General features: G+C 67.0%; 3 protein-coding genes and 1 long non-coding RNA gene across 6 annotated transcripts in view; 2 read left to right on the top strand and 2 right to left on the bottom strand.

The window, feature by feature from the left end:
- The window catches only part of ABCA2 (ATP binding cassette subfamily A member 2), a 22045-nt gene extending 2352 nt beyond the window's left edge, over positions 1 to 19693 (bottom strand). Inside the window, exons 1-45 of one of the 3 annotated variants that reach the window (XR_005196471.1) lie at positions 19537 to 19692; positions 15972 to 16065; positions 15695 to 15697; positions 14759 to 14870; positions 14522 to 14685; positions 14200 to 14327; positions 13984 to 14094; positions 13505 to 13723; positions 12808 to 13175; positions 12460 to 12619; positions 11302 to 11430; positions 11029 to 11196; positions 10848 to 10944; positions 10218 to 10391; positions 10015 to 10117; positions 9762 to 9876; positions 9479 to 9669; positions 9178 to 9328; positions 8897 to 9101; positions 8551 to 8715; positions 8269 to 8449; positions 7941 to 8153; positions 7658 to 7854; positions 7397 to 7579; positions 6980 to 7164; positions 6756 to 6876; positions 6265 to 6501; positions 5940 to 6146; positions 5577 to 5679; positions 5171 to 5484; positions 4882 to 5095; positions 4657 to 4762; positions 4440 to 4551; positions 4277 to 4337; positions 4022 to 4196; positions 3486 to 3601; positions 3258 to 3405; positions 2904 to 3027; positions 2697 to 2829; positions 2368 to 2485; positions 1992 to 2170; positions 1406 to 1547; positions 1197 to 1331; positions 718 to 821; positions 384 to 511 (exon numbers count right to left, since the gene is read on the bottom strand). Coding sequence is in view for 2 of the 3 variants with exons in the window: in XM_017505514.2 (XP_017361003.1) it covers positions 384 to 476; positions 718 to 821; positions 1197 to 1331; positions 1406 to 1547; positions 1992 to 2170; positions 2368 to 2485; positions 2697 to 2829; positions 2904 to 3027; positions 3258 to 3405; positions 3486 to 3601; positions 4022 to 4196; positions 4277 to 4337; positions 4440 to 4551; positions 4657 to 4762; positions 4882 to 5095; positions 5171 to 5484; positions 5577 to 5679; positions 5940 to 6146; positions 6265 to 6501; positions 6756 to 6876; positions 6980 to 7164; positions 7397 to 7579; positions 7658 to 7854; positions 7941 to 8153; positions 8269 to 8449; positions 8551 to 8715; positions 8897 to 9101; positions 9178 to 9328; positions 9479 to 9669; positions 9762 to 9876; positions 10015 to 10117; positions 10218 to 10391; positions 10848 to 10944; positions 11029 to 11196; positions 11302 to 11430; positions 12460 to 12619; positions 12808 to 13175; positions 13505 to 13723; positions 13984 to 14094; positions 14200 to 14327; positions 14522 to 14685; positions 14759 to 14870; positions 15695 to 15697; positions 15972 to 16065; positions 19537 to 19602 (6824 nt within the window). In the remaining variant the exon portion in view is untranslated. Of the gene's footprint in view, positions 1 to 383; positions 512 to 717; positions 822 to 1196; positions 1332 to 1405; positions 1548 to 1991; positions 2171 to 2367; positions 2486 to 2696; positions 2830 to 2903; positions 3028 to 3257; positions 3406 to 3485; positions 3602 to 4021; positions 4197 to 4276; positions 4338 to 4439; positions 4552 to 4656; positions 4763 to 4881; positions 5096 to 5170; positions 5485 to 5576; positions 5680 to 5939; positions 6147 to 6264; positions 6502 to 6755; positions 6877 to 6979; positions 7165 to 7396; positions 7580 to 7657; positions 7855 to 7940; positions 8154 to 8268; positions 8450 to 8550; positions 8716 to 8896; positions 9102 to 9177; positions 9329 to 9478; positions 9670 to 9761; positions 9877 to 10014; positions 10118 to 10217; positions 10392 to 10847; positions 10945 to 11028; positions 11197 to 11301; positions 11431 to 12459; positions 12620 to 12807; positions 13176 to 13504; positions 13724 to 13983; positions 14095 to 14199; positions 14328 to 14521; positions 14686 to 14758; positions 14871 to 15694; positions 15698 to 15971; positions 16066 to 19536 lie in introns of all 3 variants that reach the window. The other 2 variants (XM_017505514.2, XM_017505515.2) reach the window with 2 other exon arrangements.
- The window catches only part of C8G (complement C8 gamma chain), a 618926-nt gene that overhangs the window by 58661 nt on the left and 535227 nt on the right, over positions 1 to 25038 (top strand). The window lies entirely within an intron of this gene.
- Positions 16065 to 23966, top strand: LOC108287287. The gene is made up of 3 exons (XR_001818270.2): positions 16065 to 16181; positions 23389 to 23581; positions 23677 to 23966. It is a non-coding gene; the product is annotated as an uncharacterized LOC108287287 (long non-coding RNA).
- On the bottom strand, positions 21744 to 24430 carry FUT7 (fucosyltransferase 7). Its single transcript, XM_017505561.2, has 2 exons — positions 23438 to 24430; positions 21744 to 23294 (listed from the first exon to the last, which is right to left on the bottom strand). Exons 1-2 carry the CDS (start codon positions 23640 to 23642, stop codon positions 22279 to 22281), a joined length of 1221 nt encoding a protein of 406 aa, XP_017361050.1. The 5' UTR covers positions 23643 to 24430; the 3' UTR covers positions 21744 to 22278.

Genomic DNA, 25038 nt, shown 5'->3' with positions numbered 1-25038 from the left:
CCCAGCAGCCACGCCCACTCATGGCCCCGCCCAGCTCTGGTCCCGCCCCTGGCCCCACAGCACTCACAACCCAGCAGCTGCGCCCACTCCTGGCCCCACAGCACTCACAGCCCGGCAGCCACGCCCACTCATGGCCCCGCCCAGCTCTGGCCCCGCCCCTGGCCCCACAGCACTCACAACCCAGCAGCCACGCCCACTCCTGGCCCCACAGCACTCACAGCCCAGCAGCCACGCCCACTCATGGCCCCGCCCAGATCTGGCCCCGCCCCTGGCCCCACAGCACTCACAACCCAGCAGCTGCGCCCACCCCTGGCCCCGCCCTGGCCCCGCCCAGCTCTGGCCCCGCCCCGGCCCCGCCCAGCTCTGGCCCCGCCCCAGCTCACCGGTTCTTCAGGTGCTGGATGCTGCCCAAGCACCGCAAGCGTCCGTTCACCATGATGGCCAGCCGCGTGCACAGCGCCTCGCACTCCTCCATGCTGTAGGACATGCACAGCTGGCACTGCAAGGGGTGCTGCGGGGTGGGGCACAGCGGGGAGGGGTGGGGGGCACAGCAAGGAGGGAGGCACAGCAGGGAGGGGTAGGGGCACAGCGGGGAGGGGTGGGAGCACAACGGGGAGGGTGGGGGCACAGTTGGCAGGGGTGGGGGTACAGCAGGAAGGGGTGGGGGGTACATCGGGGAGGAGTGGAGGCACAGTGGGGAGAGATGGCCGGCCTCACCTGTGTGATGTCAGCACCACTGAACGTCCTGTCTTAATGAGGTCAAGGATGAGGTTCCAGAGAAAGCGCCGGGCCTTGGGGTCCATGCCCGTGGTGGGCTCGTCCTGGAGATGGCGGCAGGCTCAGCACCCTAACCCTAACCCAGTGTGAACACTGCCCCTGCCCGTGCTCACCAGGAAATCAAAGGCCTGGCAGCCACCCCCAACCCCCACCCAGGGCTCACCAAGAAGATAAATGCTGGCGGCCCCCCACGCCCTTCCTCCCCACTTCCTTCCCTCTTCCCCTGCCCCCCCCACCTAGGGCTCCAGGAATCACCAAGAAGACGAAGGCCAGATACTCTCCCCCACCCCCATGTTCCCCCCACAGGACTCAGACCAGGAAAATGAAGGCCGGGTACACCCCCTGCTCCCTGTCCCCCAGAACTCACCAGGAAAATGAAGGCCGGGTATACCCCCTGCTCCCTGTCCCCCAGAACTCACCAGGAAAATGAAGGCCGGGTACCCGATGAGGGCGATGGCCGTGGAGAGCTTCCGCTTGTTACCGCCGCTGTAGGTGCCGGCCGGCTTGTCTGCGTACTTGGTCAGCTCCAGCTTTTCCAGAGCCCACTTCACCACCTGGCCGGGGAGGAGACGTCAGCAGAGGCGGGGCCGCCCAGCTCCCCGGCCCCTGCCGCCGCGCGAACCCTCACCCGGGCCTCGTCCTTCCAGGGGATTCCGCGCAGCCGTGTGTACAGCTGCAGGTGCTCCCGGGCCGTGAGCTCGTCGAATAGCGCGTCGCACTGCGGGCAGTAGCCGAGGCTCTGCTGCACCTGGAGCAGCTCCTTCAGCACGCTGGGGACACAGCGGCCGTCAGCGCAGCGGGACGCGGCGGCCCCGACCACCCAGGGATCCCGCCGCACCTGTGCCCGTTCACGAAGGCCTCGCCCACCGAGGGCTCCCGCCGCACCTGTGCCCGTTCCCGGCGGCCCCGCCCACCCAGGGCTCCCGCCGCACCTGTGCCCGTTCACGAAGGCCTCGCCCACCGAGGGCTCCCGCCGCACCTGTGCCCCTTCCCGGCGGCCCCTCCCACCCAGGGCTCCCGCCGCACCTGTGCCCCTTCCCGGCGGCCCCGCCCACCCAGGGTTCCCGCCGCACCTGTGCCCCTTCCCGGCGGCCCCGTCCACCCAGGGTTCCCGCCGCACCTGTGTCCCTTCACGGCGGCCCCGCCCACCGAGGGCTCCCACCGCACCTGTGCCCCTTCCCGGCGGCCCCGCCCACCCAGGGCTCCTGCCACACCTGTGCCCGTTCACGAATGCCTCGCCCCCCGTCGTGCTCTCGTCGCCGGTCAGCATCTTGAAGGTGCTGGTCTTGCCCGCACCGTTGACGCCCAGGAGGCCGAAGCACTCGCCGGGACGCACACCCAGGCACAGGCGGTCAACGGCCAGGATGCGGCCAATCTTCCGTGACTTGTAGACCTGGCCAGGAGCCTGCACACTCAGCGGGGCACAGGGGCAGGGGGCGTAGGGTCCCACCACCCCACCCCATGCTGCTCCTCCCACCCTCTGTGCCCACCCAGGCCCTGCCCCACCCCCAGAGCCCAGGACCCCGCCCTACTGCTCGGGCCCCACCCCCAGACCCTGGCCCACCTGCCCAGGCCCCACCCAGAGCTCACCTTGGTCAGGTTCTCAATCTTGACCATGTCGTTGTCTGCGTCTCCCCGGAGCACTCGCTGCCTTTCGCTGGCCACGTCCACGTCATCCTCCACAGGCTTGGTAGACACGGGCATGCGCCTGGAAGCAGGGTGGATGGTGTCCCACACTCCCACCTGGCCCCCCTCCCTGCCACCGGCCTCGAGTCCTCTGGCTGTGGCATGCAGGAAGGGTGGGCAGGCCCCTCTCCCATCCCCTGCACCCCACCCGTCCTTGCTTCCCGTCCCGCCCCCGCCCATGCCCCGGCCCCACCCCCACCCATGCCCCCGCCCCTGATGTGCACCCTGCTCACTGCGGCTGCCGCAGGAAGTTGTACTGGCACATGATGGTCAGGAAGAAGCCCACGACGCCCTCAACTGCCATGGCCACCAGCCCGCGGGTGACGATGTCCCACTCGAACGGGGACTTCATCTTGTCAAACTGGCCTGTGGGGCAGCCAGCTCAGTGCCTGTGCTGGGGCCTCGGGGGCCCTGACGCCTGCCCGCCCCGCGGCGCTCACCGATCTTGGCGTAGTACTCATTGATGTACTCGTTGTAGGCCATCTCCATGAGCCCGTGGCCCAGGTTGTAGTTGGGGAAAATGAGAAAGCAGCTTTTCAGGTAACTGTTGACGACCTTCAGGTCCTGTGGGGTGTCCGGGGTCAGGGCACAGTGTCTGCAGGGCCTGCCACCCCCCTATGTTGCCTGCCGCCCCCCATGTGGCCACTGCCCCCCATGTCGCCACTCCCCGTGTCGCCTGCCGCCCCCCGTGTCGCCGCCGCCCCCCACATCGCCGCCCCCTGTGTCGCCTGCCGCCCCCCACGTCGCCGCCTCTCCCCGTGTCGCCTGCCGCCCCCATCTCGCCGCCGCCCCACCTTGTCATGCTCAAAGAGCTGTAGCAGGAAAGTGGCCACAGTGGCGGTGATGCCGATGAAGAGATTGATGACGATGAGGAATACATAGGCTGAGCTGGGGACCTCAAACCAGAAGGAGGCCGGGTACATGATGGGCGTGATGGACCACCTGCGGCCGGGTGGTGGGCAGTGGTCAGCGGGCAGTCCCAGCCCCACCTGGGGCCGTTCCCCGTCTGCTCGTGCCCTTACCCATAGAGCAGGAAGAGAGAGAGGACAGCGGGGAAGTTGGTGGGCGACGTGTAGGCCGGCAGGTCGAACACGAACAAGATGATGACGCAGCAGGTGGCGGGGACCAGGTAGTTGAGCTGCAAGGCAGGGCGGCCAGTGAGGGACCCAGGGCGGGCGGGGGTGGGTGTGAGAAGGGTCAGGGACCCCCATGGCCACGCCAAACACACTGGGGCAGGGATGGGGGGACGAGAAGGGTCGGGGACACCCGTGGCCACGCCGAGCACACTGGGGCAGGGATGGGGGGACGAGAAGGGTCGGGGACCCCCATGGCCACGCCGAGCACACTGGGGCAGGGATGGGGGGACGAGAAAGGTCGGGGACACACGTGGCCACGCCGAGCACACTGGGGCAGGGATGGGGGGACGAGAAAGGTCGGGGACCCCCGTGGCCACGCCGAGCACACTGGGGCAGGGATGGGGGGATGAGAAGGGTCGGGGACACCCGTGGCCACGCCGAGCACACTGGGGCAGGGACTCCCGTGGCCATGCCGAGCGCACCATGTCCCACACGTAGTTGGCCAGCCAGTAGATGACGGGGTTGCAGCCACTGACAAACTGCAGGTGCTTGGCCTTGGTGGACTTCTCCGCCACGAGGAAGACTACGAAGCTGGCTGGCACGAACGACATGGCCACGATGATGAAGATGGCAATGACGACGTCCGTGCCCTGCAGCCTGGGGCAAGGAAGCCCTCAGTCCTCTCCGCCGTGGCCGCAGCACCCCCCCGCCCCCTCACCCCCACTGGCCACACTTACAGGTAATCCAGGGAGAGGCTGGCACTGGTCTTGTTCATGGGGTGGTTGGTGACCGTGATGCCTGCATCACAGGTCAGGGAGGTCACAGGTCAGGGAGGACAGGTTCAGGCCCCTGCGCCATCCGGCCGGCCCAGGTCCTCCCCGCCGCATCCCGCCCGCTCACCGTAGGCTGCCGGGTTGCCCTTGCTCTTGGGCAGGTTGGCACGCAGGATGGCATTGTTGAGGCTGTTGAGGTAGGTGGGCATGCTGTGGTAGCCCTTGTTGTTGTAGAAAACCTGGAGAAAGACGAGGCCCCAGAAAGGCCCCGGCAGCCCCGTGGGTCCCTGCAGACCTCAGGCAGCGCTGGACACCGTGGAGCCCCCGGCCGCAGCCTCACTCACCTGGGCAGCCCTGCGCACCGCGATCTTCCTCACCATGGGCGGGGCCCTGGCGCCAAATGAGGCCGGGATGGACTTCAGGACGTTGCCAAAGGTGATGGCCCCGTACCTGGCAGGCAGCAGGGAGGAGCAGTGAGGCTAGGCAGGGAATGAGGCTCCGGGGCAGGAGTGGAGACTAGGCGGGTGGCCGCTGGCCTCCCTCACCCACAGCCTCCCCACCCAGCTCACCGGTGTAGTCGGAAGCGGTCAGAGGTGAAGAGTAGGTACTCAGAGACATTGTGGCCAGTGATGTCGGTCAGGATGTCGCCTGTGACCACCCGCATCTGGGGCGGGTGCCCCCCCACACTGCTGGGGCAGGAGAAGCCGGTGCCCTGCGAGGAGCAGGTGCAGCGGACGGGCTCCCGAACCAGGCGCGGCAGGGAGGGCGCCGACGTCCACATTTCTGTGGGTACAGCATGGCGCGGTGAGAAGGGTCCATCACCGCCCCTGTCCCCCAGCAGGCTCCCCGAACTGCTACCTGGCCCGGTAGTGGGCGGTAGAGAGGTGTTCCAGGCCTGCAGGTCCTCATCCAGGGACGGCGGGGAGTCGGACGGGGCGGGCGAAGGTGGAGGAGGCACAAAGTTAGACAGTGGCAGGCCCTGCGTGAAGGACTCCAGGCACATGCTGTCGAAGAACCGAGCGGCCAGCAGGCGAGACTCCCCGCTGCTCAGGTTCAGCGTGGGCCCCAGTGAGCCGTTGGCGGGAGACTTGAGCACGCAGGTGGCGCCCACGCCGGACGGCAGCCGGAACGTGCTCACGAGCTGCTGGGGGCTGGCATCGGGCGACCGCAGTCTGCGGGCACCAGTGGTGTGAGGTGCGGCCGCCCGGCTCGCCTCCCACATGCGCCCCGACCACCGCGGCTGCACCCCCGCCAGCGGCCTCACCGGTACTCGTGGCGCTCCTCGTTGGCGTAGGGGATGAAGTTGCCGCGGGGCTGGGTGTAGTTGTGGTACTGGGAGGGTGACAGGACCAGCGGAGGCAGGTCACCTGGCAAGACGAGCAGGGAGCCCTGAGCGGGTTCTGCCCACCAGCCAGCGGCCCCCAAGCCTCCGTCCCTTCCCCCAACCCCAGAGGACCCGTGCTGGGGGTCTGGACCCAGAGGAGGCAGGACTCCCGGATGAACCCCGGGCGTGTGCCCAGTCTCAGCTGTGGGGTGAGTCCCAGAGCCAGGAGACTCGGGAGTGGGCATCCCCACGGCCCCCGGGGGAGGACACAAGCCCAGCACCCCCGCCCAGCCGGCGGCGTACCAATCTCGGGGACGGACAGCGCCACAGTCATGGCCACGCAGACGAAGAAGGCGGGCAGCAGGATCTGGGAGAAGAGGGCCTTGGAGTTTCGGCGGGCACAGTGGAAACGTTTAACCAGCAGCCCGTGGAACTGGCGAAGCTTCAGCCACCCGCCGTCCAGCTTGCAACTGCCCTGGCCGACCCTCGACAGGGTCTCCGCCTCGGCCTCTGTGCAGGGAGGTGAGGGCTGGCAGGTGGCTCCGCGGTACCCCCCACAGGGCGCCCCCATGCAGCCCCGCCCCCCCGCCCCCTCACTGCTGCCCCGGCTTCACCCGGCCACCCCCACCTTGCAGGCTGACGTTGTCTGGGTCCTGCGGGTTATCAAAGAGGGGGCGGTAGTCGCCATATACGTCGGCGTAGCCAGCTCCCTCGTCACCACGGGCAGAGCCCACCGATGACACAGACTGCAGCGAGGCCTGTGACTGTGCCAGCTCTGAGCACCAGGCCAGGTTGCCGGCGTGGCCCTCCCCAGACGCTGGGCCCTCTGTCCCAGAGAGTACGTCCTTCCTGGACTCCTTCACATCTGCCACAGTGGAGGGGCCGAGGGGACGCTCAGGGCTACCTGCCCCAAGGCCTGCCCAGGATCCCCCTCCCTGGCCTTGATCCCAGCTCCTAGGACCTCTGGCCACCATGACCACCCACCCAGGACCCCAGGCTATCCCCTGGTTCCCACCCAGGACCAGGTCGGTGCTTCCAGACACCAGGCAGGAGCGACAGAGTGGCCGGAGTTGGGGCCTTGTGGGTGGGGTGGGCTGAGCAGCGGCCCCAGTCCCTCACCGGCCTCACTGTTCTCCAGCGACTGATCCTCCTCAGACACCTTGAGGAACACCTCCTCCAGAGTCGTGTCCATCAGCCCGAAGCTGCTGAGGTGCAGCGCATCCAGGCTGCGCTCCAGGTGCTGCGGGGGCGGTGCAGGGTGAGGTGCAGTGTGGACGCCCAGGCAGGGGTGCGTCCACCTGCCCCGCCCACCCTTGCACCCGGCCTGTTCTCAGCTCTCACACCTGGAAAAGGCGCTCAAAGGCCCCCTTCTTGGCGGCCTCGCTGGGCAGGATGTAGGAGAGCTCCGTGCTGGTGTCCGAGACCAGCAGGCAGGAGGCCACGTGCGTGCGGATAAACTGGGACACCTGGGGCTCCGAGCAGCTGCTCAGCTGGGCCCGGCCTGGAGGGCTGGAGGCCAGCCCTGGCTCTGGGAGGGATGGGGGAACAGGGAGGTTTCACTCAGGGGTTGGGAAGAAGGACCCCCGACGGGAACCAAACCGGCTCAAGATAAGGGGCATTGGAGAGGGTGGGCAGGACCCAGTGGGTATCCTGGGCTCAGCGGGTGACAGTGAGGACCCGGCCTCTCCATCATGGGCTCTCAGGTGGGGGTCCCGGAGAAGGGGTGGCCCGAGGCCAGCTCAGGCAGCTTCAGCACAGACCTGGGGGGGCCCCCGGCTCAGCGGGCCGCTTGACCAGCGTGAGGCGGTACCCGTCTCCGTAGGTGCCCTTGAGGAAGAGCGGGGAGCCACAGCACTTGAGCTTCCCGTGGGAGATGATGGCAATGCGGTCCCCAAGCAGGTCGGCCTCGTCCATGTGGTGTGTGGACAGAAGGATGGTGCGGCCTAGGGCGAGGCCAGACCCAGGGTCAGGGGGCCGGGTAGGCACCGCCCATGTCCCCGCCCACACGGCACGCTGCTCACCCGGCTTGTACTTCAGGATGAGGTCCCAGATGGCGCGGCGCGCGTAGGGGTCCACGCCAGCCGTGGGCTCGTCCAGGATGATGGCACGAGAGCCGCCCACGAAGGCGATGGCCACGGAGAGCTTGCGCTTCATGCCACCGGACAGCGTCTGCACCAGCGAGTGCCGCTTGTTGGAGAGCTCCAGGTCCTCGATCATCCTAAGACAGGGAGGCGGGTGTGGGGCTGGGCCTGGGCAGAGCCCTGGGGCCCAGCCACCCGCTGCGGCCCGCCCTGGCCCACCCACTTGTCCATCTCTTTGCGGATCTCCTCCTGGGCCATGCTCTTGAGCCTCGAGTAGAACCAGAGGTGCTCCTCCACCGTGAGCCGGTCGAAGAGCACGTTGTGCTGCGGGCACATGCCCAGGTTCTTGCGGATCTCATCCATCTCCGTGCGGATGTCATGCCCGTAGATGGTGGCGGAACCCGACGTGGGCGGGAACAGGCCGGTCAGGATGGACCTGGGTGGGTGGGCAGGGTCATGACCCCACACCCCCCTGCCGGGGTCCCACCCCGCCCCTGGTTAGCACTCCTGCTAGTCAGCAGCCGCCCACCACCCACTCCGCCGACACTCACATGGTGGTGGTCTTGCCCGCCCCATTGTGGCCCAGGAAAGAGACCACCTGGTTCTCGTAGAGGTTCAGGCTCAGCTTGTTTAGGGCCAGCTTCTTGTCATCCTTGTAGATCTTGGTCAGTTTGTCCACACAGACAACCAGAGGCAGGTGGGTGGGCTCCTCTTCCATGCCACGGGTCTCCTCTGCACCAGGGCCATGGGTCAGCAGGCTGCGGGCAGCACCGAGGCCACCCAGGATTCCAAACCCAGATCCCACCCCAGTCACTGTTCTGGCGCCTGCTCACCAAAGCGCCGGCTCTCCATGGCGCAGGCCTGGTCCTCCTCCATGACACTGAGGCGGGGGGTACGTGCCCATGGCCAGCTCCACTCCCAGGCTTCTGTCCGCCCACTGCCCAGCCAGTAGGACTTCTGCAGTGGGAAGTACCAGGGCCGGGGCAGCCCGTACATGCCTGGGGGTCGGGGAGGGGAGGGGAGGCTGACCTAGGGCCTCAGGTGACCATCCACCACGTGGGCCACGTGCCCAACCAGGGAGCCACCCGTGCTGCATCCAGGAGTGGGCCCAGAATGCCAGTCCCCAACCCTGGCTGGGCACCCCTGCCTCTCCCCTGCCCTCCGAGGGCTGGCCAGTACCTGGGTGCACCGCCTCGATGTACCACGTGAGGATCCCATAGACCACGGCATCCACCATCAGCATGGCCACGGCCAGGAGCAGGTTGAAGTCGTCCCCCTCCACCGGGGACTGGCTGAAGGTGTGCCACTGGATGCCCACGCCAGCCACCTCGTACAGCGCGAAGTACTTGGAGCCCAGGCCGAAGGCCGTTGTGGACATGAGAGACTGAGGAGATGACAGTGTCAATGTGTGGGGTGGCCCAGCACCCCGGCCGTCCACCTGCCCTCACCACGAGCCTCACCGCAATGCACTTCTCGAAGGCCGTGATCTTATCATGAGCCACCTCCTCTCGGATCGCCACGTACATGTAGGGCACATAGCTCAGGAAGTAGATGATGCCACCACAGGCTGAGGCCAGCTTGGCCTTGGAGTACAGCACGGATACCAAGAAGCTGGTGGGCAGGGGCCAGGCATGCCGTCAGCCACCGCATGCCTGGCCTCCTGGGCAAGCTCCTGATGGGATCCAGGGGCTCTGAGGGGCATGGGGTGAGCTCACTGAGCAAGTGCCTGTCCCACGCCCCTCCCGCCGTGGCTGTGCTCACCAGAACATGATGGTGGCCACGGCGTAGACGGCCAGGAAGAGCCAGATGATGACCACGTGGCTATGCATAAGAACCTGGCCGTACTTGAGGATGGCGGTGAGTGCAGTCACCGAGATGGACAGCTGCACGAAGCCGGTGATGAACCAGGCCACCCAGTGCACCGCGTTGTTCAGGCCCATGGTCTTCATCACCTGCAGGTGGCCAGGGGTTTGGAGCACGACCCGGGGAGGACGCCGCCCCTCCCCACCAGCCCGCGCCTCCAGGGAGGGTCCCGGCTTCGCACCTCCTTGAGCCGGTGCTCCTTCTCCGCCACAATGTGCTGGATGGTCATGGCCACGGAGTAGACCCAGGAGATCACCATGCACAGCGGCATCATGTGCTCAATGACAAACAAGAAGCTAGGGGGAGATCATGAGGGGAGGGGAGGGGAGGCCGTGAGGGGAGGGGAGGAGAGGCCGTGGGGGGAGGGGAGGCTGTGGGGGGAGGGGAGGCACGGGTCAACCTCAGCCCAGCCCGCCCGGGCGCCCAGCACTCACTCATCCCGCGTGTAGCAGGGGTAGGGGAACATCTGCACGTAGCTGCCCGGCTCCACCACGTCGTGCCCCACGAAGGTGTCGATGATGGCACGCTCCATCATGTCTGCGGGTGGAGGCAGCCATCAGAAGCCAGGCAGGCCCTCCCGCGCTCCCACCTGTCCTCCCCACCATCCTCCGGCCCGCCCTCCGGGCCCACCCCTCACCCTGGATCCAGACAAAGCCATAAAGGAAGTAGAAGCGGCCGCCAGTGTTGGGCCCGGGCCGCCAGTAGGCGCGTCGGATCTCGTTGGTCTTCTCAGTGAAGCTGGAGTTCTGCCGGATCTTGTAGTGCACGTGCGGCGGGAGCGAGCCATCTTTCCGCGTCTGGAAGATCACACCTGGGGCCGGGAGGGGGGCGGGGCCAAGATGCAGGGGCGGGGTCAAGGCATGGGGCGGGGCAGGACCAAGGGGTGGGGCGGGGCCAAGGTGCACGGTGGGGCCAGGATGCAGGGGTAGGCCGGAGGTGAGGGGCGGGGCCAAGGCAGGGGGCGGGGCCATGATGCGGGGTGGGGTCAAGGCATGGGGCGGGGCCAAGATGCAGAGGTGGAGCCAGGTGCAGGGGCGGGGCCAAGGTACGGGCGTAGGGACAGAAGGGTCCAGGGAAAGGTAGGGCAGGGCTGGGGTAGGGGTCCCACGGTAAAGGTGGGCAGCAGTCGGGAGGTGCAGGGAGGGGGCAATTGCAGGGTGGGGCCGTTGGAAGTGGCAGGTAACGGGGCAAGGCCAGTGGGAGGGCAAAGGGGGACAGGTGGGGCTGGGCTGGGGAGGAAGCAGGTCTGTGGGGGGCGGCAGCTCACTGGCAAACACGGTGACGTTGTCCTGGTAGGCCTGGTTGAGCGTATAGTTGACAATGCTCTCCTCATCGGGGAAGCCCTTGAAGATGTCCACGCTCACCTAGAGGAAGGAGCATCGCTGGAGCCCACCCTGGGCCGGCGCAGGGTGGGGGGGGATGGGGGAGCCTCGCCGGCCCCACCTCACCTTGGACATGAACTGGATCCAGCCGCAGGCCGCGTTGTCAATGGTGTCCAGTTGCTGCAGGAGGGCCATGCCGCTGGGCAGCGAGAAGTTGTCCTGGCGCAGGGCGGGTGGCAGTTCATCCAGCGACAGGTTCAGTGCCTCGGGGTGCAGCCGCAGCTCTGCCACATACTAGGGGTAGAGGAGCAGCTCGAGGGGGGCCTGCGCCTACTGTATGGGGCAGGGAGGGGCTCCCCGAGCCACCTGCGGCTGCCTCCCTCACGGGCACCCCGGCACCTGCTGCAGCCAGTGCAGGTGTTGCTGCAGCCTGCCCTGCTCCAGGAAGCTGCGGATCTCCGCCGAGATGTTGAGCCAGACCTGGGCGTAGTGAGTCACGTTGCCCACAAATGCAAAAGTTTCGTTGGCCTGCAGAGGGTGAGGCAGGGGCATGGAGCTCCTGGACGGACCCCGCTGGCTTGAGGGCTCTTACCCCCTCACCTCTCTAGCGGTTGGTCCCCTGCAAACAACAGCCGACCCTCCCCACTTTTCCTTTTTTTTTTCTGAGACAGGGTCTCAGTCACCCACGCTGGAGTGCATGGTGCAGTCAGTGCTCAAGCTCACTGCAGCCCCTGGATCCTGGAGGGTCCCAGGCTCAAGGGATCCTCCCACCTCAGCCCTCCAAGTAGCTGGGATTACAGGCACCCGCCACCATGCCCAGCTAAGTTTTGTATTTTTGGTAGAGATGGGTTTCTGCTATGTTGCTCAGGCTGGTCTCAAACTCCTCAGCTCAAGCGACCCCTACCTTGGCCTCCCAAAGTACTGGAATTACAGGTGTGAGGCCCACCCCCGGCTCTCCACACCTTTTTGCGGCACCGTGTGAAACCTGCTTTGCCCTCTGCTCCCAGGGCAGCAGGGTCTCCAGACCCCCAACCGCCCAGCTGTGCCCACCAGCTCCTTTGCTGGACCTCTCTCCATGTGTCCCCCAAGCACCTGGTACTCCACCCTCATTTCTCCCAGCTTATCCTAGGGACTCTCTCTACGCCCGTCTGGCCTCGTCCACAGGCCCTCCCCTCCCAGGCCAACGTCCAGCCCTGGCCTCTGCTTGTTCCAGACAAGACCTCTCATCCAGAACCCAAACTGCCCAGCTGCCCACCCACGGGACACTCTGGAAGGTCCCTGGACACATCCGTCCTCCACTAGCACTGCCCGGGCTGGCCACACCCCGCTGGGGGACCCTGCCAAGCAGCCTCTCCAGTGCCTTCCCACAGCAGTCCCCGAAGCTCCCAAAAGGAAAAGAGGCCTCTGCTCCCCCAGCTGCAGAGCCTGTGTCCCACCCTCCCTGCGCCCCTGCACCCCTCCCTGCCAATTCTGCCGACCCCCTCTGCCCAGGGATCCCAAGCCTGCAGATACCCCGCCCACTCTGCCTGCAAACACCGAGCATCCGGAGCCGCGCACCTTGAGGATGACGCGGTCAACCTCAGAGCCCGCGGGGGCGTACAGGATTTTGGGGTTGCTGGTCATGAGGTGCACAAGGAGGCCCAGGTTCCGCTGTTCCTTGCTCGTGAAGCCCAGGGAGCTCATGTTGCCCCGCCGCAGCGCCTCGGGCTCAATGGTGCTGGCCAGAGGGCAGGGCCAGACCATCAGGGGGTGGGGCCACAGGAGTGGGAGGGGCCTCGGGATGGGGCAGGGCTGCGAGGCTCAGAGCAGTGCGCCCAATGAGACCTCCAGAGCCAGAGCCTAGAGTCAGGGGTCAGGCCCTGCCCGGCTGTCCTCCTCACCCCCGTTCCCTCACCGCCCACCTACCGGTTGTTACCACACAAGATGGGCTGCAGGCCGGCCCAGAGCTGCACGAAGGCGGAGCACTGGCCCTGCAGCATGTCCGGGGTGGCGGGCGCTGCAGCAGAAGGTGTGTCCTCCTCGGCGGTGGCATTGGGGCCCGAGGCCGTGCCCACCCCAGTGCCATTGGCTGTGCCGCCCGTACCGCTGGCCAGGGGTCCGGGGGTCCGGCCAGCACAGGCACCCTGGGGCAGCAGCAGGGCCAGGGCCGACAGGACATCCACATCCTGCAGAACCTTCTGGGCATCCAGCAGGTCTCCCAGAAGCGCCTGCAGCCTCCGCGGGGGTGGCGCCTGTGGCGGGGAGTCCGAGCCGTTGGGGGCATCCAGGCCCAGCTGAGGAGAGACAGGCAGGTGGGCAGTGCAGGGTGGGATTGGCCACAGGCGGGTGGCAGGTCAGGAGCGGAGCAGGAAGGAGAGCAGCAGGGGGACACATGCCGAGGTGCTGGGAGGGAGTCCGCAGCCTGGGTAAGGGGAGCCAGGACGAGCTGGGATGGTGAGCAGGGGTAGGGCACGAGCCATGGCACCACGGTAGGCACTGGACACCCACCCGCAGGCCGCATCCATGCACAGCTTGGGCCCAGGAACCCTGAGCTCTGCAAGCAGCCCTAGCTCCTCCTTCCACTCAGGCAGTGGGCAGTGGGCAGTGGGCAGGAGGGCCTCACCTGCTGGGAGACCTTGGCCATGTCCAGCTGGTTCCGGAGCTCAGTGGCCAGCCCAGAGAAGCGCCTGGCACGTGCAGTAGCCTGCCCACTGCAAACAGCATCCTGGTAGCCCTGCAGGGCCCCCTTCTGACTCTCAGGCACAGTGAGGATCCGGCCCAGCTCCCCGGAGCCCGGGGCGCAGGTGAGCCGTTCCAGGAGGGCAGGAGCCAGCAGCAGCTCCTGGGGTGGGCACAGGGGTCAGTGGGGCCAGGCAAGGACTCTGTCTCCAACCACAGGAGCCTCAGGTCTCACCTGCCCCACCCACTGGCTGGCTCTGGAGCTGCTGGGGCCCTACCATAGGCCTGTACCTTCACGCTTGCCGCAGACCCCTGGGACCCTCCCCCTCTCTGGGGAGGAGCTGACAGTCACCAAGGCTGCCCTTTCCTCACCCACGGAGACAGGCAGCACTCCAGTCCCATCCCATTCTCAGACGTCCTCACCTCCATCCGGAACAGGGGATTGCTCCCCAGGTGGCTCCAGGGCTCCTGACCCTTGGGAAGGCCGGACTCTGAATCCAGGGCAGGCGAGGGACCGAACAGCAGGTGGTAGACCTGGGGGTGTGGGGGCGTGGCTCAGAGTCCTGAGGATGGCTCAGCAACCCGGGCACGGGGAGGGCAGAGGGGAGTGGCCAGGGCTGGGAGCTGTCCCTGCCTCACCTCGGGCGGGTCCACGCGGGCGAACAGGAGGGCGTGAGCCGCGCTATCGGGCAGCGACAGGTTCTGCGTCAGGAAACGCCAGAGCTCCTGCGGGTCTCTGGCCACCGAGTCCAGCGAGAAGGACGACACTGGGCAGGCAGGAAGGTGAGGCTGAGAGGCCGCTCCACCCTGCCCAGGTGCCCTCGGCGCCGAGCCCAGCACCACGGCTCTGCCACTGCAGCCGGCACAGCGGGAGCTCAGTGCAGGTGGACGGCCCGCGCGGAGGTGGGCTTCAGCCCCATGCCGGCAGCCCCGCCCCCCAACTTCCCTGCGCAGGGCACACCTGTGGGTCTGTCGGGGTAGCTCTCTGGGGTGCCCGGGCCTGCGCTGAGGGCCTCCAGATGCTGGCGCAGGGCCTCGAGCTCCGAGCCCAGGCCGGGCCGCGCTGGGTCAAACAGGTTGCCTTCCTCCACCACGCGGTCCAGGCGCTCGAGCAGCTGAGTGACCCTGCACCACGGCAGAGGTCAGCCGCGGGATGGGCTGGAGCGGGGTGGGCGATCCGGGGGCGGGGGGCACTCACGTGGAGTTGGCATACTGCAGGAAGCCAAACTCGTCCCGCTGGCCATCTGGGCACAGCGACTGCATGACGGGCAGAATGCCGGCAGACGTCAAGGGCGCCGCGGTGTAGAAGGCTGGCAGACCCACGGGCAAGGGTGGGGCCGGGGGCAGAGGGAAGAAAGAGGGAGAGGAATTCCAGAAAGGAAGGGAGACAGAGGCCGAGAGGAGAAATTTAGAGACAGTCAGGAAAGAGGAGCAGCATTAGGGAGAAGCAGAGCCCTGGCCCCAGCTGGGCTACAGGCCAAGCGTTGTGGGGCAAATGACTCCAGCAGGTCAGAGGTCAGAGCCACTCACCACCCCTTCTGCCCAGATCATTCCTTTCCCTCAGCCAGCACAGGGCCACATGCCCTGGCACCCTCCCCTCGAAAACATTTCAGCTGTGGCACTGCCCACAGAGCCCAAGGGAGGACATAGGGCCCCACTGGGCAGTGACCTCTGACCCCTGGCCAGCTGGTTAGCAGAGTGAGTGCAGGGGCCTGAAGGAGTAGGAAGGGAGAGTAGCCAGGCCGCCAGCCCCAGTCCAGGCCAGCCCAGACCAGCCCAGGCCAGCCCAGACCAGCCCAGACCAGCCCAGACCAGCCCAGGCCAGCCCAGATCAGCCCAGGCCAGCATAAACCAGCTGAGGCGCCCCACCCCTGGAAGGCAAGGCCAGGCACAGAGATGCCCCGCAGCCTGACCCAGGCACCAGCTGTGGCTTAGGTGGCCAGGCCTCTCACTACCTACCACTGCCCACTTCACTGCCCACCCAACCCCACGTCTGGAGACAGCTGTTTCTGAGGCCGGCAGGGGACCCAGGAGGGCTGTTAATGCAAGCGGGGAGGGCGCTCAAGCCAGGGATGCCCATGGGCCCCTGCAGCTGCTGCCCAGGCCAGCCAGGAGGAGGCGGCCGCTCACTTACAGACTGCATGCCGACCGAGGACAAGACACCATGCGGGGGGAGGGGTCGAAACAGAACAGAGGAGACAGTGAGTGCCCACATCACCAGGAACAGGCATTGGCATCATCATTTGCGGCCACAGGCCAGCCCCGACCTCCATGCCCGGCCGGGAGACACGGCCCCAGACCACACAGGGAGCAGGCACCATGCCTCAGGGACTCCGGGAGCCGGACGCCATGTGCAGACGTGCACACACATTGCAGGCGTGTGAGATGCCGGGGCTGCCCCCCGTGCTCACCTTCCTTCACGGAGATGGTGGGCTTCTTCTGCCGCAGCCCCAGCAGGATGAAGAACAGCACCAGCGGAATGAAGATCTCAAAGGCCAGGACCCACTGCAAAGGGTGGGCCCAGTGAGGACGGGGCAGACCTGTGCTCCCCAGGTCCTCCCGGCCAGGACCACATGCTCCCTGGGACCACTGAAGGTCTGAGCCCTGCCAGGGCACTGAGGGTAAGGACTGTCTGGCTCAGCAAATCAGCTTTCCCGTCCCCAGCCCGCACCGGGCCTACCTGCCCACTGAGGAGCCCCATGGCCTATAGGGACAAATTGGCCAGCTGTGGTCTACTCTGACCCATGTATACCCCAGCTCATCTTCTCCCTCCACACCTCTGTGGCCACCTGGGCAGGATCTTGGGGACCATCTGAACCATTGGCCCCACCTACAGCTCCCGCACTGCCCAGGGTTCACCTTCCTCCCCACCAATGCAGGGGTCTGGGCACATAAGGAGATCTGGTTCAGAGAGGCCTCACCTGAGCCCAGGGCCCTGAGCCTCAGAGAAGACCTGGCCAGGCTCTGGCAGCCCCATTCCCTGAGGCAAAGGCACCTCTCTCTGCCCTGTCCCCTCCCCTGGCCCGGGGCAGCCCCGCCAGTCTTGGGCCTCGGAGCTCAGTTTTCCCAGGCTGGCTCCTGCTGACCCGGGCTGGGCACCAAGGTGAGCCCTATCGGGACCTGCCTGGAGTGAGGGAAGTTCCAGAGGCCCGCTTAGCTTTGCTCACTTCCACCTGAAATCCAAGGACTTCACCCGTTCTGGTGTCCCAGCCTCCAGCTCAGGGAGGGGAGGAAAAGCTTGGACCAGCTGCTCTCAGGAGAACCCTTGGCAGGCCAGCCCTCTCTGAGACCCACAGGACAGAGGGGCCCTGCCCTCCCTAGCCCAAGGGTGAGCCCCCAGCACCCAGTTTGGAGGCATCCTTCATCCTCGTCCCCATATCAAAAGCTTTCAGAGCCCCCAGTGTGCTGTGTGGCCCGGGCCGAGCCCCTGGTCCCTGGGGTGGGGGCGGCTGCTGTGTTTACTGTGCCCGGACAATAGGGCTCTGTGGCCGGAACGTCATGCTGTGTCTGTGCCCCATGCCCACCCCAGCCCGTGCCAGCCTCCACCCGCTCCCTGAGCCAGGATGGAACCCAGGGCTTGCTGAGGCACTGTGGGCACCAACAGGCACCAGGGTGAGGGTGGCTGCAGGCATGGGGCAATGCCAGAGGCCGGGGTCACAGCGTGGGGTGCCAGCCCTGCCCACACCCGGCCCACTATGGGCGCTGTAACTGCAACAGGCCCGGCTGCCTCCTCCATTGCTATAGCAACGGCCTCGCACGAGCTGCTGGGGGGAGGAGGAGAGTCCTGGCTGGCGGGCGGCGGGCGCCACAGGGGCATCTGGTTACAGGCGGCAGCACAGGTCTAGCACGCCCTGGGTGCCCCCCACGGGTGCCTGCAGGTGGCCCAACCTCTGTCTCTCAAGGCCAGCCCAGCGCCGTCACATCGCCTGCAGGCCTGGAGGCCCTCTCCGGGCTTGACCCCTCCCTGTAGCCCCCACCTACTGTGTCAGGAGGAGAACAGGTGAGACCTCAGGGTGGTGCTGCCACCGCCACCCTAGTGGCTTCATGACAGTGACCCTGTCCTTTCACCAAGAGCAGCAGCCTGTAGCCTGAGGGTAGACCCACATCTAGCTAAGAGGGCATGGGCCACACTCAGCCAGGGAAACTGAGGCAAAGAGCTTGGAGGAGCCTGCTGGCAGTGCAGAGACCCTTGGCACCCACCCTCCAAACCCTGAGCTCCGCCCAGGGTGCGCCCCTGCTCCAGCAGGCCACCGGCAGGGCAAACCTCTGCCATCCAAGCCTGGTCCCAAGAGTCCAGCTCTGACACCCAAGATCCTTCCCAAGAAAGTGAGAATCCAGCAGGAGTGTGGGCGTGCCCAGCAGCCCCAGCCCCACATCACAAGCCTGGGAAGGACGCAGCCTTCCTGGGGAAACAGTTCCCACCTGCACCCGCCGAGGGCTAAGGACCTCCCCTGTGGGCCAGTGGGCCTCTGGGAGCCCTGTAGGGTGGGGACCCAGAAAGGTCCTGGGGGGCAGCCCCAACCAGCAGCTGGCAGGAACTTCTGTGGTCAGGACAGTGCATGCCTCCCACCTGCTTGCCAGGTGCCCCCATGAGCCACACTCCCTTCCCTGAGCGTTGTCCCCACTGGAACAGGGGCCACCATTCCAGCCTCTGCTCCCAGGCAGAGTGGGGGCCCTTCGTGACAACCCCTGGGGGCCAACACTAATGCATGCCACAGTCCACATCCCTGTTCCCCTGGCCCTGCTCTGCTGTCCCCGGTGACCCAATGCCAAGGACTGCAGGCCTGGTCCCCAGGACCCCACTCAGCCAGCCCCAGGTGCCTGGGCAGGGCATGTACCTAACCCGGGCTCCCTGCCAAGGCCAGGTGCCCAGGGGAATGCTGCCAGCTGTGGTGATGATTGTCGCCCCACCTGCCTGCAGCCTGTCCTTCCCAAAGAGCACGTTGAAAGATAAACAGGCAAGGACTGGTGTAGCCCCAGGGGTCCTGGCTGGGCAAGAGGGTGTGTCTGCCTCAGGTGCCCACCTGCTCTGGGCCCTGGCCTGGACAATACCAAGGGCCTTCAGAAACCCAAGCAAGCCCAGGCCTATGGCCTGGAAGCTGTCCCTGCCCTTCCCAGGCTGGAGCCAAGCTGGCCAGCTGGGGGTTATGGCAAGACACCCATGCCCCCAAGCCCCTCGCTCCACTCAGGACTTCCGTCCCTGACCACTATGTGTCCCGCACCCTCAGGTCCACTGGTTGCCCAGGCAGTGCTGGGTAACCCGGTGGTCACAGCTCCAGACAGCAGACCCAGCCCCCAGAGGAGGTGGGGGGGAACCAAGAGGGAATCCAGACCAGGCTCAGGGAGAACTGACCCCAAAGGACAAAGGGGTGCAGAGACCCAGGCCGCCCGAGGCTGGCACAAGGACGTTCCCAGTGGTGAGGGCATCAGCAAGGGTCATAGATATGTGTGTGTGGGGGGGGTGATGCGGGGGAGGGGATGTGCGGGGGAGGGAGGGGTGGACAGATGCCACGGCAGGCCGCGGCCCAAGGGCAGGGAGGGGCGGAGGGAGGGCAGGGACAGGGTCTCCCCCAGGCCCCAGTGAGGCTGGGCCCAAGGACCATGGAGCCTGGCAGCCGGATGGAGCCCCCTAGGCCTGCCCTCTGTCCTGGGAACCCGGGCCTCCCTGAGCCGGAGTCCTGAGCGCCGCTTGCCCCCCGCCCACAGCGGCCCCAGAGAGCGCGCTGCGGAGGGCGCGGGTGCCGTGACTCAGCCGAGCACCGCGATGTCAGCGGACGCGGGCCCGGGCTGGGCACGACCCAACCACCTCCCCGGAGGCCGCAGCGCCTGGAGGGGCGGGCAGGGCCCGGCGGGGAGGAGGCCCAGGCCCGTGTCGTCCCCCGCGCCCGCCAGGGTCTGCGCGCGCCCGACCGTCCGCACGTGCGCGCGGGGGGCGCGCGGCCTCGGGCTGCGAACGGGCGCGTGGGATGGACTCACCGGGCTCCGGCGTTTGAGCGTCACGTTCTTCCAGAGCAGCAGCTGCAGCTGGTGCAGGAAGCCCATGGCGGGGCCGCGCTCCGCCGCCTCAGCGCCGCGGCCCGCTCCTCTGCGCGCCCCGCCGGGCCCCGCCGCCCGCCGCGCCGCTGGGCATCGCCCGCGCGGGGGCGGGGCGCTCGGGCGTCCGGGACCCGATCCGCGCTGGCTCCGCCCCGGCGGCCGCGGCGACAGCGACTCTGCCCGCGCTCCGCCCGCCCCCGCTTAAAGGCGCCGCGCTCCGCCCGCGCCCGCCAGGAGGCGCCCGCCGCCCGGGCCCGAGACCCTCCCGCGCCGCCGCCGGGAAGCCTCCGGGCCGCCCTCACCGGGCGCCACGCCCCGCGCCACAGCCCTCGCAGCGCGCACCCGATCCCAGAGCCCGCTCAGCGCGCGGGGGCCGGGGACCCTCGCCGCCGCGCTCCTCTCCCGGGGCCCCGCTGCGCGTCGCGCTGGCGACTCTGCGGAGGCGCCCAGGCCCTCACGGTCCCCGGGGCGCGTCGAGCGGACGCTGGCGAGGGTCTCCTGCGAGTCTCCTAAACGGGCGCGTGGAGCCCAGGCGGCGCCCACCTGCAGGGGAGGCCGGGCGGCCGGGGGCTGGGCCCCGCACTCCGGGCAGCCTGCGGAAGGGAGGACACCCGAGGCCCCGAGAACGCTCGCCGTGGGCGGACAGGCCGGAGACCCCGGCTGCCCCCGCTGCACGTGGCTCGTTTTTCGCCCCGTATCCCGGCGAGTCTGGCCGCAGCACCGAGAGTCCGGGGTCAGGCGGTTCCGCGGCGGTGGCTGGCACCTGCTGCGGCGCCCGGGGAGGTGGGCGGTTCCTCCGCGTGGCCTGCGGAGGGCGGGAGGGCAGGCCCCAGCGGCGCCTCCCAGCCTCAGCTTCCCCGCCTGTGAATGGGTTGAAGTGGGGCTGTGCGGGGCCCGGGGTCCAGTGCGGTGTCTGGAGCGCCGAGAAGGCGCACCCTCAAGTGAACGAAGGACTTCGGGCCACAGCTCCCCACTCCTCCCAGCTCCTTTGCAGCAGAAAGGTGACCCTGAGCTGGTGGGTGAGGGCGTCAGCCTCCCACCCAGCCCACAGCCTCGGGACATTTGCTGTTCCCTGCTCGGTCCACGGGGCTAAGTCAGGGCAGGAAGCCACCAGCAGCTCGCTCCCATAAGCCCGGGCCATGGGTCATGGGGGCTTCCTGGCTTCATCCTGCCCACCAGGGGCGGGGACCAGCCCTGTGCCCAGCACCGGGAGCTTGGCCTGTTGGGGCCTGGTCAGCACCACCCGCGATGGCCTCTCTCCTCGCCGCACTCCCCACCCGGCTGCGGCAGCGTCCTCAGTGCCTCCCCAGCGCTGGCCACCAGAGGGAGCGCCAAGGCACAGGTCAGACGCGTCGCCCCTGACACCCTCCAGCCTGCGGGCCTGGGAGACGGGCACTTTCAGCCTGGCCAGGTCTCTGACGTCCGTTCCCTACTCTTCACCCTCTGTGGCCAGTTTCGGTTTTTTGTTTTGAGACAGGGTCTCATTCTGTTGCCCAGGCTTGAGTGCAGTGGTGTGATCACAGCTCACCACGGCTTCAGCCTCCCGGGCTCAGTATCCCAAGTGGCTCTGACCACAGGCGTGAGCCACTGCGCCCTGCTAATTCTTGTATTTTTGGCGGAGATGAGGTTTCACTACACTGCCCAGGCTGCTCTCAAACTCCTGGGCCCATCGCCTTGGCCTTTTGCCGTCTGCCTCAGCAAATCAGGTTTCCTGTCCGCAGCCCGCACCAGGCCTGCCTGCCCTCTGAGGAGCTCCAGGGCCTACAGGGACAAATCTGCCAGCTTGTGGTCTACTCTGACCCATGTACATCTCAGCTCATCTTCTCCCTCCCCACCTCTGTGTCTCCCTGGGCAGGATCTTGGGGACTATCTGAGCCAGTTATTCATGCTGTGTCTGCTCCATGCCTGCCCCAGCCAGTGCCAGCCCCTGGGTCACGGAAGGCAGGAACTGGGGGAGCCATCAGGCAGCTGTGGCACAGGGAGGGCTCTCAGGCAGAGGGCGAGCAAAGGCCCCAGGGTCAGGAGGCAGGATCCCCCGTGGGGAACCAGCAGCCCTGTGGCCGTGGGGGCAACCTGCCAGGGGAGGGCAGACAGGCTCCATGGCCCTGCACGGACAGCACCCATGAGACACTGGTCTTTATTGCTGACACTGCTGTAGGTCTTTATTGCCCTCTGCCTCCCACCCTGAGCCCAGAACAAGCTGGCTTGCTCCTCGTGGTCTCCTGGGCCCCGTGCCAGCCTGCATGCAGGGACCTCAGGACTGTGGGTGCGGCAGGGACCCGTGGCTGTGTCCTGGCGACCACAGTGCCTCTGCTACAGAGGAAGCTCGCGGTCCCAGGCTTGGCCCCCACACACTGTAGGCTGGGGTGTCCCCAGCCCCAAGGGCCTGCCTTTCACCCTCTTCCAGCCAGGCCTTGACCCACACGAGATTTGTTCGGGTGGGGAGGATCCTCGGCAGCCTTTCCCCTCCCATCTGCCCCGACAGCAGGCACCCGTTACTCCCTCCCGCTCTCGCCTCCTCTGCCTGCTCCTGCTCCCGCCTGCACCCCCCGCCCCTGCTTCCTGACCCCGGTCCCCAGCCTCCTGCTAGGCCAGTACTTGCCGGTAAGGGCCGGATGCCTGGTGGTTTGATTTCGACACCCAGCCCTTCCACTCATACCCACCTCCCCCGGCCAGCAGAGCTCAAGCCTGGAACCAGCCCTCCAGGTCCTCATAGACCTGGCTGCGAGGCAGGTGGGGGTAGCGGGCACAGATGGCACAGAAGCGCTCCCGCCAGTCGGTGAACAGTCGCACGCGGAGCCGGTCACGCCAGGCAAAGAAGCGTTGGTATCGGCTCTCGTTCATGCCGGTGAGGAAAGCCGCCAGCTCTCGGGCCGAGGCAAAGTCGTCCACGTGCACGAAGGCGTCGGCAGGCGCGAAGGCCTCGTAGGTCGCCCGTGGGGGCCCCAGCACCACGGGCACAGCACCAGCCGCCAGTGCGTTGCGCCAGAACTTCTCCGTGATGTAGTCTCGGTGCTGAGAGTTCTCGAAGGACAGGTAGAAGCGGTATCGGGCCACGGTGGGCAGCAGGCAGCTGGCACACAGCGGTCGCCCACTGGCGCGGCCAAACACGTCCACCCGCAGGTGAAGCACCAGCTGCCGGTACAGCCTGGCACGTGGCTGCTGCTCCTGGAAGTTGCTGACCACCCAGGCGGCCACCCCGCTCTTGGCCGGCAGCGGCGGCGAGGGCCCCAAGTAGGGCTCCAGGCGGCCGTAGGGCACGAAGATGTCTGAGTCTCGACGGTAGCTCAGCACCCAGTTGAAGATGCCGCGGAGGCGGCCGAGGCCGTGGGCGTGGCTGGGCGACTCCATGGAGGCCCACACCCAGGGTTGCCCGGGCGGCCGCTGGGCCAGGGGCAGGTGGGACCGCTGGGTCTGCAGCTCGCGGTGGTGGAAGACCACGGCGTCGGCGCTGGCCAGCAGGCTCCGGTTGGCGCTCAGGCGGCAGCGGGCGATGCCGTAGCGGGTGCAGGTGTCGCCAGGCAGCTCTGGAGGCCGGTCAGTGAAGGGCCAATGCCAGACAAGGATGGTGATGGTGGGCTGGGGTGCCGGGGTGCCCCGAGGGGCTGACCCCAGCAGCCACAGGAGCCAGAGGGCGGCCAGCAGAGCCACTCCGGCCAGGACCTCCAAGCCCCGCAGCCTCCGTGTGGGGCCATTCCCTGCAGCGGCACAAGGGAGGAGAGGCTTTGTCGCCGGAGCTCTGTGGGACACCCGGAGCCCCCACTCTGTGCCACCCCCGTCCTCCCCTCCTAGGCTGCCAGCCCTCCCCAGCCCAGGCTTCCCCCCGGGGCCACACACTCACCAGCATTGCTCATCTGCAGTCTCCCGGAATCAGTCACCCAAGACACCGAGGTTCTCAAATCACAGCACTGCCAGAGGCGCCCTGAAATCACAGCTGCGCCCGGCTCAGCCCCGCCTGGAGCTGTGCGCCTTTCATCTGCCCAAGGTGAGGGAAGCCAGGGAACCTTCCTCTCCTGCCCCGCCCCTGCCCCCATGACCTTTGGCATCAACCACCGTCCCCACCCCCATCTCCCTTATTAGCCGTGGGGCCGCTGGAAGGGGTCTGGCCACAAGAGGAGTGCCAAGCCAGGCGTTACAGCGCCCCTCCCTACCCCCCCCACTGGTCTCCAGAGAGGCCCAGGGATGTCAAGCTGGTCAGGTGAGGATGGGGAGGCGCCGGCAGGCTTGGCCCAGTGTAGGGAAGGCGAGATTCAGGCACTCAGAGCGGAGATGGCTCCCCAGCCCCCACCCAGCTACCCAGGCCTGGGAGCCAGATAGCAATTGCACTTCCCCAGAGGCAAGGTAGCCCCTCCCACCGCAGCGTCACCCACTTCCCCCAGCTCTCCACCGGCTGGCCAGTCTCCAGGAGACCCCCCCGTACATTGCAGATGTGCTGTGCTCGGGTCTTTGCAGGAGGCTAAGCTTCCCAATTCTGAGTGGGGCTGAGTACCCTGCCCCACTCTGCCACCTCTGCCATCTGGGAACCCAGTTGACTGGAGAGAGGGTCTGTCCTGGGGCCCTTAGCGTCTTCCAACAGGAGCCTAGTGCGTGCCCATGAGGGCCTGGTCCCAGAATGAACTGTGGAGGCTGCTTGGTCCTTCTCCCCATCCAGATCCATGCCCGTAGGCGCCACTGACTCTAGGCCAGCCCGGGGTCCTGGGCAGCAGGGCACGCAGCTCCCTTCCTCCAGGCGGCGGCAAAGGGGCTTTCCAGGCTGGAAAGGGAAGGAGTCCTTGTGTCCCTGACGCAAGTGGGCTGGGGGCTGGCACCCGCTCCAGGAAGAGGAAGGCTGGACCCAGCCTGAAGTCCAGACTCCCGAATCCCTCTAGCTGGGACCTTCTACAGAAGCCCATGTTAGACACCAGCCAGGCTGGGATGGCCCTGCAGGGTCACCCTGAGCCCCAGCCAACATCCCAGCCTCCACCACAGCGGGGCCCCATCAGCTTCTTCAGCCCTACCAGATAGGCCCTCTGGTGCCATCTTAGCTCACTGCAACCTCCACCTCCCCGGTTCAAGCGATTCTCTTGTCTCAGCCTTCTGAGTATCTGGGATTACAGGTGCCTGCCACCACGCCTGACTAATTTTTGTATTTTTGGTAGAGACCAGGTTTCACCACGTTGGCCAGGCTGATCTCAAACCCCTGACTTCAGATGATCCACCTGCCGCGGCCTCCAAAGTGCTAAGATTACAGGAGTGAGCCACCACGACCGGCCAAATTTGTTTTGTGTGTGTGTGTGGGGGGGTGCTTTGTTTTGTATGAGACAGGGTCTTGCTCTGTTGCTCAGGCTGGAGTGCAGTGGTTAAGTCGTGGCTCACTGCAGCCTCCACCTCCTGGGCTCAAGCGAGTCGCTGGGCTTATGGGTGTGCGCCACCATGCCTGGTTAATTTTTTTTTTTTTTTTTT

This window comes from Cebus imitator, unplaced genomic scaffold (assembly GCF_001604975.1).
Source record: "Cebus imitator isolate Cc_AM_T3 unplaced genomic scaffold, Cebus_imitator-1.0 Scaffold339, whole genome shotgun sequence".
Lineage (NCBI taxonomy): Eukaryota > Metazoa > Chordata > Mammalia > Primates > Cebidae > Cebus > Cebus imitator.
The sequence above is the reverse complement of the archived record's forward strand: the minus strand, read 5'-3'. Positions and strand labels throughout refer to the sequence as shown.